Source organism: Mastomys coucha, unplaced genomic scaffold, assembly GCF_008632895.1.
Source record: "Mastomys coucha isolate ucsf_1 unplaced genomic scaffold, UCSF_Mcou_1 pScaffold12, whole genome shotgun sequence".
Taxonomy (NCBI): Eukaryota; Metazoa; Chordata; class Mammalia; order Rodentia; family Muridae; genus Mastomys; species Mastomys coucha.
Window position 1 is genome coordinate 85,428,170 of NW_022196894.1, and position 11,933 is coordinate 85,440,102.

Consider the following 11,933-nt stretch of genomic DNA (forward strand, 5'->3'; position numbering starts at 1 on the left):
GCATACAATGCACTTTTTTTTTATACCAATGCAGAAGATTAAACTTAGCATTTCATACATGTTAGCTAAGCACTCTACCAGTGAGCTGTCTAACAGGAGTGTCACATTGCAGCTGGCTAGAAGGAAGGTAACTGTGTTTCTAACACACGGCTGCTTCTGAATTTCTGATTCAACAGTTACACAAGGCACCCACTAGGTAACATAACATAGAAGGTGCTGAGATGTAAGTAAAAAGAGAAAAGGCCCTGCCCTCTGGTGCTCACTGTGTACCAAGGAATACAGAGTAGTCAAGGTCACCATCTGATAAGGCCTCATACACTTCTCCTGGGAGTGGGTAGATTACTGGAGACGGCAGTCTTACAGAAACGCTAGAGAGACCTGTGGGTTCTGGTCTAACAAGACTTAGTGCTGTGTCTTGTAGATATTGTATATTATAGATATTATACCTATGCATATACTGTATCTATGCATATATGCATATTATAGATATTATAGATATATGCACATATGCATAGTATAGATATCATTGATGTATATTGTAGATATTATATGTATGCATATATTGTATATGCATATATGCATATTATAGATATATTAATACACCATAATAACAATGTTATATATAATTATATTATACTATTGTATAATTTATATATATATTGTATATATATATATATGTCATAGATGAAATTGTTATATCTGAACTTTAGTTTTCAGTTGGAATAGAAAAATATTGTTAATTCTGCCAGGATACTAGGGCCATTAAATGAGATAGTTGCTTAAGTTTTAGCCTGGATTAAGGCTCATGTTGAGAGTTGTACATCTAAAGCCTTCCTACCCTTCTGTTCATCACAGTGTATATGTGTAGTGGTCACTGGGGAGGAGTAGGACTTCGGGACAGAGGAGTAAAGAAGGGACCTAGTAGACAGGAGAAAAAGAAACCAACATGCTCTCAAACATCAAGATTCTTTCTGGAAAGTGAGTCATGAATAAGTTGGGGTTGCAGTTTTTGAAGAGGAACCTAGATGACCTGTCAGTTGCTGGGGGGAAACTGTGACTACAGAAATTTGCCAAGACAGTATGTTTATGAGAAAGCTGTGCTCTTTTCTAGTCTAATCAAATCTTGACATTTGAATTTCAGGGAAATAACTTTTCAGATTCTCATCATATAGTACTTGTTCAATATGAATAGAAATAATCACTTTGCTTGGTGATTAGCATGCCTAATAATAACTATAGACTCTTCATTTTTTAACTTTCAGATAAATGTCAAATACCTGCATTTAATCCCTTTTCTTAAATGAGAAATGTGGCTAATGGAGGGAAGAGCAGGGTCATGATGGGAACAGCGAGAGGATGCCAGATTTACCCAGGAGAGAATTCTCAGTGGTGGTTTTCAAACACTAAGGGGAAACTTATTAATACCAACTTCATATGAAGAACAGAAGCAAGTGGATGTTTTTTCCCTAGACAATTTTAGCAACTTGCTTCAGAATGAATGACTGTCCATTGCAAAAGAGAGTCCTTCATGATAACGTGATTTCGTAGCCTGTGACATCCGTCTGCCTCCGAGACTAGTTGGCAGCCAGAGAGTCAGGCATCATGTGTATGAGCCTATTTACCTAGCAGAGCTTCAGCTCTTCCCATTCTTGAGTAAGCCTGCCAAATTCACCTCGGAATGGAAGTCATTAAGAGTGAGAAGCCTGGCACCAGAATCAGCATCTAGTGTCAAGCAGGAGCCTCCTTCATTCACTTTTATTTTTCCTATCGTGATTCAACCAAAATCAGCATCTAGACTCCCAAAGTCTTTCCCTCCTTGAGAAGAGATCTTTATAGGTCAATGCCCAAAGCTATTGGAGTCACTTAAAGAGAACCACACAGATTGCATTGGTATTATTTTACCAGAATAGCCAACCCTAAGTATTCAATACAATAGGCTCTAGATATTTGGTTGATACCCCCCTAAGAGGCCTGCTCTTTTTTTGAAGGGAAATGGAGGAACAGTCGATATGGGGAAAGGGGAGGTGGTGGGTGTACTAGGAGGAAGAAAGGTAGGGGAAATGGCAGTCAACTTCCCATGTATGAAAGTAGAATAAAAAAGAGATAATCCATAATGGCTTAGAAACAATTACTCCTAAGAAAGGATCATTAAGTTTTATCATTATTTGTATTAAGAAAGAAAGAAAAGTATCCCATCCAGGATTCTCCATAGTCCTCTCATGTTTATTCTGGGCCTATCTTTTGGGAAACCCATAGCTAAGGTGTGAGTCAGATGGTATACCACACAAATCAAATTAGAAAATCACCCTCCTGAGTGTAACCCAGGTCCCAGGCCCAGCTGTCAGGGGCCCCTGGGAAGGCTTCTTTCTTCATATCCCGAGAACTGAGCTTAGAATTTGCATTTTTTTTTCTGTTACAATCTACACTCCATTGCATACTTTAATCACCAGGAGTAAGATGTGTCAATGGAGCCTTAAGATAAGACTGATGGTTGAATTTATTTACCTTTAAAGTTCTTCAGTTATTGATACCTTTGCAACATAGTTGCTTTTTTTTACTGAAAAGTCCTTATTATAATATCTAAAAGTCTATTAATGAGTTATTGCCTAGAAGTGAGTTACAGAAATTCTACGTAATTGGAGAGGCAAAGCTGATGAAGGGGAAGAAGCAAGGGGCATGAGACGCCTTTTGCCTTTTGCAATAACTCCGAGGGATTCCACCATGAGCTCACGTATATTCTGAGATTGTATTACTTTGCTTTCTGTTGCCACAATAAATGTCTATGGCTCCGTACCTTCAATGAAAGGAGATTTATTTAGTACACAGATTTGGAGCCAGCAGTCCCTTGTTGGGAAGCTCCATCTTTTTGAAGTCTGATGAGGGCTTCTTGGAAGGATCATCACAACACAGGGGCACATGATCAGAGGAAGGCAGGGAAGCCAAGCCAGTGATGTCTGTTTTATAGAGTTGGCGCTTGGAAAGGAGCTAACCGCAGTTCCAGAAAGAACTGTATGAATCCTTCCCGAGGGCAGCACCCGTTACCCAACCCCGCTGCACTAGATTCCACTCTTTAAAGTTTACATTACTTCAAACACACCCCATGGAGGGCCAAGCTTACAACACACAAAAGAATGAGCAACACACTCAACCTGTATCCACACTGTAGGCAGTTCTAACCGTTTAGTACAACCATGAAGTGGATCACACAGACAAATGGTTGGCTTTCTTGAGTATGTACTTCTGGTGCAATCACAGCTTTAATGTAGAACTCAGTAGCTGAAGTGTTCCGCAAGTACGGCCATAGAACCACGGTGCCTCAGCAGATAAGATTGTGCCAGGAGACAACTTTCTAGTGGTTCAAACACCCACTCATTTATTGGAGGTTTGTTGATGCACTCATGAAATTGAAATCCATTAGCAACCTCTGGGGTTTTTAACCAAGGTGCACAATTTATATAGTGTGCATTATTTAAAAATATTGATACAACATTGGCTTATATGACATATCTACTTAAGTATAAAGTATGTGTTTTTCCCCTGACTTTCTTTCTGATTTAATTCTTTGGTCTTTTTTATTACTGATTCTATTTGAAAGCTCTGATTTGTATTTCTAGATGCACCTATGCACTTTCTCAATGTAGTTCTGGACAAAATCCACAACATAAAGTATGATCACCCCAAATCTATACAGCTATTGCCACAAGTCCATGGGAACCAGAGTCATTTTGCAGTGAGGACTGACGATCGGTGATTTATCTTTTATATTTATAGGTTCTGAGGATCGGTGATTTATCTTTGATATTTGTGGGTTCTGAATTTTCTTTCTTGAGTGTGAGATCAAAGCTCACAGGAACCCAATTGTTGCTGCTTTATTATTATTATGAATATTACTGACATCTTTCATCTGTGAAAGATTTTGTAATTTCCCGTTTCTACCCACATCCTCTGGAGATGAAGGCAAAGCAGCTTATTGTCCATAATAAGGGAAGTATCTTCCCTGGGCTGAGATTGCTCTGTGCCCTTCTCTATGGAGAATCTGGCAGCTTAGACCAAATGGAGAAGAGGTAAAAAATACAGATCTTTCCCTCACTCTTTCCTCCATACAAACAAATGCACATACAAAGCATTACACACACATCACAGTTGGTTCTGAACTAATCATAGCACTGGATCCTTAAAAGGGGTCTGAAAATTTGTCTTTGGCCCACTCTGTACTGTGGTATCTGTGCCAGGCCGCACCAAATAAAAATAAACTCCAAATGACATTTTAAAAAGAAAGATGAAATACACTTCCCTATCTTTTTCCGCCTTCCCCAACCTCTTACCTGCTTAAGAATTTCCGCAGCTGTTTCGTGCGAACAATCAAATATCACATAGAACTCTTTGCCTTTCTTCATCTCCTTGAGCAGAGGTTTGGCATCTTTATTCCCAGAGGGAAGCTGGCGGATTTTGATTTTAATGTTGTATCTGGAGGGAGCTTTGATGAGCTCTTGCAGACGAATTAGACCTGGAAAATGACATCCAATCATGCACAGGATGGATCTGTGTTGTTTATTGCCATTTACAGTCAAAGGCAGATCATTCCCAAAATGCATCAAGCGGCCACCAACCTAAAGGTTACACTATTGACTTCCTATTTGTCATTGTTCCTGCTCTGGAAGATTGCAGTGATATTTTCCATTTGTGAGTGTGTGTGACTTGGAAGCACAATGTTTCCAAGGGCATTTGAATTTTTCTTTTAGCATACAGTTGTTCTCTCCACCTTTCAGACAACACTACAAGTCTTAAGCATATCAAGTCTGTGACTATGAAACTTCAATAAACAAAAGCTTGCTTGAAGTTTCTAGAGGTACTCAATGAAACAGCACCTGTTGTATTTTTAGAAATGTATTTTAACAAATTGTATTCCTGTGAATATGTGTGTGGGTGTGTACACATGTGCATGTATATGGACCAGTGCAGCAGGGGCCAGAAGAAGGTGTCAGATCCCCTGGATATAGGGTTCCTGGCAGTTGTGCGCTGACTGATGTGAAGGCTGAGTTCTGAACTCTGCTTCTCTGCAAGAGCAGGAAACACTTTTTTCTAAAGTGCCTATCGGTCTCTCTATTCCCAACACCTGTTATCTTTAAAAAGCTTAACGAACGCAGTGGATTTCTTGGGATTGCTAACTTGTGTACACTTATCATCAAATATTTATTTGTAGCATGTTAGCAGCTAATTAGTTGGTTTGCTTTGTAAAATCTTTTGGTGCTGGCCCAATAATATTTGTAAAAGGCTCATTGTATCTCTTGCTAATATGTTTGAAAATATGTTGGTCAATTCCTTATTTGATTGAAATGTACTATAGGATTTTTGGTGTGTGCGATAGTGAAAGCAGAAATGTGATGTCAAATATGACTGCTGAGAGTTGTGACAGTGTACACAGCCTAAACTGAAGCAGTCTTCGCTTTACCACAGGTTGGGATGAGTTGGACTTTCCTCTAATAGAAGTTCATCACTGGGCAAGGTGTACAGCCATAGGAAAGCTCCATCGCACGACCCTGATATTAATTTCTGCTTGCTAGATGGCATGACGCTGCACTCCCCACCTCTCTCAAGGCTTCCTCTCTCATTGGAAAATTGACTTTTAAAAAATGAATGCAGTTTGTTGCCTTCAGAATGCGTTAGCCAGAAGTAATCAGCAGATAATATTAAACTTTATGAGTGTTCAGATGGAAATTATGCTGTGTATGATACAGGATGCCACAAGGATTCTAGATGTGAGACATTTGCTTCTTTCCGTTATTTTTTTTTATTACCCCCCACTCAGTAGTTACATTTATTTCAGCTTACATTGGAAAGATTTCCGAGGACCAGGAATGAGGTTTGATTCTGAAGTGTGGCCAGTATATCCTGACACTGTTTTCAGAGTTAAATTGAGGCGAGAAGAGGGAGATCATTGTAGAACCCTGTAAGGGGTGGGCACACTTTCCCTGCACCCCTCTCTTTTCAGAGAAATCAAAATTAGAGCAACACTCTTCCTGGATTCTCACTGCTTCCAATTCTGTCAAGAATCAAAAGTGAAACACCCCCTCTCTCTTTTAACTTCTTAGGTATCTCTTCCTGAAGCACAGCCAAGTGCTCCGAATGAGGTGGGGGAGGAGCCGGGCGCTCACTTGTTTGTTATTTGTTTCATCAGTTAAACCTTATAACAGCACTACGAAGCAAGTTATCATGTTTATTATTTCAGATATAGGAACCAAGGCCCAGAGCAATTAAATAACTTACTGGGGCCTACAACGATAACTAGCAGGGACCATAGATTAAAATGATTTGTGAGTCTAATGCTCCATCTTTCCCTGTCTCTGCCCTGACTTGTAAATACAGGTTATTGGTACTGAGGGAACGCAGAAGCTTAAGATGGTTTGCTGAGCAGGAGAAATAGGAGCAGGGGCTGATTTCCCTCCCTCCTTTTCTTCCTGCTTCCTGCTCTGCTGCCACAATTGTTTTTTTCTTTCTTTTTGTCCTTTTGAGAACGTGAGCATGACTACCTAGGTGAGCTGGTGTGGCCTTTAAGTAAAATGCAAAGCACATTCTAAAGTACATTTCATATGCTGCAAGGAGCTCCTCTTTTGTTCTTTGCTGAATGGAATGCCAACCCTGAAGTGCATCTTCCTCCCTCCCAGGACCCTGGCTGCATTTAAAGTTGACAGGCACCAGTTTCCACTTCATTCATTCACATTCAAGAGAAAATGGTTCCTGGATGCTCATTAGATCCTAAGCCAATGCTAAACTCTGGGAGACAAACACTACTGTGTCAAGGCCTTTAAAGCTCTGAGGAGGTTCTCATACTGGGAAGCATCATGTAGGTGATGGAGTATCAGTTGTCACCTGACTTCCCTGAAGTCAGGCACCCTGTTGGATTTTTAGATTTCACAAAAAACAATTGGACGGACTGCCCAACCAACTGACTTACTGTGTTAGCAAGCAGAGTGTAAGCAAACAGAGGAAGCAAATTTAGGCCAGCTTAAAATCATCATACCCTGCTTAGCAGGCCATGAGCATCTACTTTCACAATAGTTCCAGAAAAGAAAGATTGTCATGCCACAGAGGAAGAAGAGCAGCAGATCAGCACAGACAATTTCTAATTGAGATCATTTTTCTCTTTATGAAAGCTTGTCACCAAGCTTGTAAACGAGAAACTCCTCCCTGGGTCTGTAGGTGTGCTGGCTTTGAAGGAGGAGAGATATGCAGAAGTTAAAGATTACAGATCCCAGGCATGACAAAGCCAGTAACTTCGCACCTGTCTTCCCAGAGCAATAGCTGGCCAAGTCTTTCTGTCTTCATGAGCAAAGATGTAGAATTTGCAATTTTAAAGGGCTTTTTCTCAGTTCACAAGAGGGAAAATTTAGTGAAAGCTTTCTTTTGTATTTGCATTTTGCAACAACCCATCAACCATTTAAAATTTCACTGTAATGACTAGTCAAAAAATATTTGTTAAACAAATAATGACTTTAGGGAAAGGAAATTGATTTAAGACCACCTCCCAGCTTTCTGACCTCCTAGTTTGGATGTCTGCCCTGATCAAATGATCTAACCCAGCCAAGACTGTGCACATGGAGGCTGTTATACTGGAATCTGGTGCTTTTCTAGCTATATAGTGGCAGAAGCAGTTTAGATGGAAACATAGATCAGGGGTGGACCAGGCAGGTCCAAGTGAGTGCCAGATAAAACTCTGATCTCATCTTGACTCTCCATAAACGTCAATGTCACAGATGAGAAAGGAAGGTTCAGGACCAAAGGAGGCTAAAGAGATGTCACAACAAAATACAATGAATGCTGCCGGGGCAATTAGGGGAAGAGAGTTTTCCATGGACGTGTCTGCTTGACAGTATTGTGTCATGGCTAAGTGTCCCACATGTGATGGATTGTGATGTGGCTATCATGAAGAAAGTCTGCTTCTAAAGCAGACACAATAATGTACTAGTGAGCAAAAACGTCAGGATGTCTACAAGGTCCTTCCCAGCGTTTCCATAGAGACAATAGGTTCTATCTTATACTCTTTCATTGTGCTTGTAGATTGAACCTGGAGGTGAAACTGAGAGATAAACTGTAGTGTGATGTATAGCCTAGGATGACCCCAAGCTTCTGATCTTCCTGCTTCGGCTTCTCAAGTGAGGCTTATCGGAGGGTGGATAGCGCCACTTGGTGTTATTTCTATGTTGAAAGAATGGGAGAAGACTAAAGTGAATTTGGTCAGTTAGAAATGGCTGCTGCATCTGGATGGGAATGTGGGAGAATTTATAGTGCCCCTCTTGGAATGTTCCTTTATGTTCCAAGACAGAACTCATAGCTATGAGGTAATACTGTGAGTACCCAGTCCAGTCTCCATCGCCAGGCATTCGATTAGAAACCTACAACTGTGAAAGTGCTTTAGAGAAAAGCCAGTTATCAATGAATGTGAGCTAGGCTGCATATACAGATGACATTAAAAAAATGTCTACATGGCTAGTTCTATATACATCGGTTGTCTTCTCTGTGTGCTTAAGTATGACACAGAAAATACTGATCTGCATATATTGATGAACTGTGGCGTGAGGTAGAGCATTTGGGGAAAAGAGAAAGCACCTTCTATTTGCAGTCATGTGTAAAGATGCTCTGTGTCCTAAAGTAATAACAGACCTTCAATTCTGTTTACACTACCCCTTTTTTAAAGTAGGTTGTGGGCTCATAAATAAGGTGCTAAACCTAGAATACACTTTGGAAGTGTACAGGTGTGGAAGCTATTTCACAGACAGGAAAGTGAGGCACAGTGAGGTTAATTGTCTAGATCAACCCTGAGAATGTCACAGATGCCAGGAATTGGAAGGGACTTTAAAGGTCAAAGCCCTATTTTACTTGATGCGGGGGTCCACTCACACTGCCGCAGGAAACCTCTCGCTTTGGGAGATTCTCTCCTTCAGTCCAATCTACTCCTGGGTCGTTTTCATTCTATTTAATGAGTCTCAGTTCAAAAAGAAAGTGCCTCCGTTTTCTTGAGTCTTAATCCAATTCCCTGTTCTTTAAACCGTACGAATTGGGTTTGACGTTGTGCAAAGGAGTGTAATAAACCACTGAGACCCAAAGATCAGATCATACATTTTAAATGTTAATTTCATCTTCATTTGAACTTAGAAACATGCAAAATGGCATTTCACAAATGTGTAGGTATATTAATATACCCACATCTAATAGGATTCTTAAGGGCATGTATGTATAAATTGGGAATCTTCCAGAGGGAAGGAAAAGTTGGAGCTAAAAAATGGAAATGAGAGAAGGAACTACCTTGGGAAATGCAGCAGGTCTTAGTGCAAATCTTTAGAAAATAATTTTTCAAAATTACAACAACAACAACAACAACAAGGCTAAGTTTGAGACACCCCTAAAGAAAATGTGACTCTCTTGATCACAAAGAAACTCAAGGGGGAACTTAATCCAAATATTTTTAGGTTCACTATATTGCAGTAAACTCTAGCAATATATGCTGGTTCTGAATTCTGCATATTATGTAGGGTAGCTAAAAGCAATGTCACTTGCACTTAATACCTAAAGACTGATTTCCTGAGCAGAATTCTAAAATTTTGCAGAGCTCTGGATAGGTTGCTGGAATTGGATATATGAAAGTTTTGTATCAAGGATGAGAAAAAGAAAGAAGTGTAAATGTTTGCATTGTTAGGGCCTGGTAGCAAGTACCCCTTGTCCCTCTGCTGCTTCAGTGAGAATCACGGGCAGGCATATAGATAGTAAGGGGGATTAGAGCAGTATTGATGTTCTAGCAGCACAATGGGCAAAGTTATACACAGCAAAAGAAAGATTTACTGTTTCTTCTATGATTCTGACTGTACAGAATCCCCTTTGTTTCCTCTGATAGTCTATGTGGAAATGCAAAAGAACTTACTGGACATTAAGAAACTTAAGTCATCATTTGAATACAGTCCTAAAAGCAGATATTTCACCTGTTCACTGGATGGTTGGGACATTATATGATTTAGCTCGGATTTCCAAAGATACGTGACATGTTGGCATTCGACAATCTAGTGTTTCTATTTTTGTGCTTGTATTTCTCCATAGACTCTCTTGGGATTTATTCTTTTCAGTCGCTGACTTCTCTTTGTAAATTAATCTCATTTCAAATTCAGCCTTGTTGAATGTATATGTATACACTGAAATTTGATTCAGGCACAAAGATTAAGGAAACTATGAAGTTTGCAGGAAGAAGAAAGGGACTGGAAATATTACATTAACTGAATTAACCCAGACCCAGAAACACTACTGTGGTGCATTCTGTCTCATACTTGAATCCAACTGCAGGTCTTTATGTGGGTATACTCATGTGGAAGTGAGTGTGGGCAATGCTCAGTAAACTAGAAAGAAACCTGTGAGAAGCAGAAAGGAGGTTTTCACAGACAATGGGGAAGGTAATAGAATGTATGTCATGAGGGTAGGTGAAATGGCTCAGCGTGTAGTAGTGGTTGCTTTGCAAACCTGACCACCCAATCCCCAATCCCTAGAATCACTGACCTACACACAAGCGCACACATACGTACACACACATACAGAGACAGAGAGAGACAGAGACACAGAGAGAGACAGAGACAAGAGAGAATCAGAAGAGACACAGATAGTAAATAAAAATAATTTAAAATACAAAGATTTACATGTGACATGAAAGGGGAAAGAACACAGGAATTGAAAGGCATAAGGTAACAGAGGACCATGGAGCTGGGATTTAGTGGAGGATGGTCAACAAAAAGAAAGAATGTATGAGAATGACATAACAAAACCTGTTACTTTGTATACTGACAGGCTCCCTCATTGTTTTGTTGCTGTGAAGGCAACTCTTACAAAAGAAAGCATTTAATTGGGAGTTTCTTACAGTTTGAGAGTCAAACTGTTATCTCTTATCGTCCTGAGGGTCATGGTGGCAAACATGGGGCTGGAAAAGTAGCTGAAAGCTACATCCTGATATGGAGGCAGTAAGAAGAGAGGGAGAGAGCAAGAGAGAGAGGAAGAGAGAGAGAGAGGTAGAGAGAGAGACAGAGAGAGGGAGAGAGAAAGAGAGAAAGAGAGAGAGACAGAGACAGAGAGACAGAGACAGAGACAGAGAGACAGAGAGAGAGACAGAGAGACACAGAGAGAGACTCTGGGAGGTTCTGGCATGGGATTTTGAAATCTCAAAGCTCACTAACAGTGACACTCCTCCAACAGGAATTCCACAGGAATACACCTCCTTTAACAAAGCCAAACATCCTAATATTTCCCAACAGTTCATCAGCTGAGGACTAAGCATTCAAGTAAATGGGTCTATGGGAACCACTACCGTTCAAACCGCCACAGTGACTTATCATATCCTTGCTGTAAAATGTTGACTATTGCAAGATGCTGGGCATCTCATGTAGATGTGACGGATACAGAAAATAATGAAACCATAGCCTAACAAACAAAGTAATAAACAGCAACAAAACACCTATCAGGGGCCCTGTGCCACGAGTCCAGGGCTGGGTTGTCTGTCAGAGACTCACTGCCTTAAGGATTCAGTGCTTTGCATTCATACTTGCATACAAAGTCCAAACTTCTTTCCTTAAATCCAGACCCTCCTATTCACAACTTTGCTTGATGTCTATATGGGTCTAAAGTTCAAATTTAGCACATCCATGACCAAGTACTTGATATCTGTGATGGTTAGTTTCCAATGTTGACAAGCCACAACCCAAAGCCACCGAGAAAGAGAATCTCAGTTGAGGAATCGTCTAGAAGAGAATGGCCTGTGGTGTGTCTTTGGGGGATTGTCTTGATTGTTACTGGCAATGGTAAGATCCAGCCTGAGTATGGAAGTATCATTACATGGGCTGGGTCCTGAATTGCATAAGAGTGAAGGACTCAGGCAACACACATTCATTGCGTTCTCTCTCTCT

General features: G+C 40.4%; 1 protein-coding gene across 8 annotated transcripts in view; it reads right to left on the reverse strand.

The window, feature by feature from the left end:
• Grik1 (glutamate ionotropic receptor kainate type subunit 1) overlaps positions 1-11,933 on the reverse strand; it is a 402,690-nt gene that overhangs the window by 125,767 nt on the left and 264,990 nt on the right. For all 8 annotated transcript variants that reach the window (XM_031364336.1, XM_031364335.1, XM_031364332.1 and 5 more), the window contains exon 4: positions 4,326-4,507. In XM_031364336.1, coding sequence (XP_031220196.1) covers positions 4,326-4,507 — 182 coding nt within the window. The remainder of the gene's footprint in view (positions 1-4,325; positions 4,508-11,933) is intronic.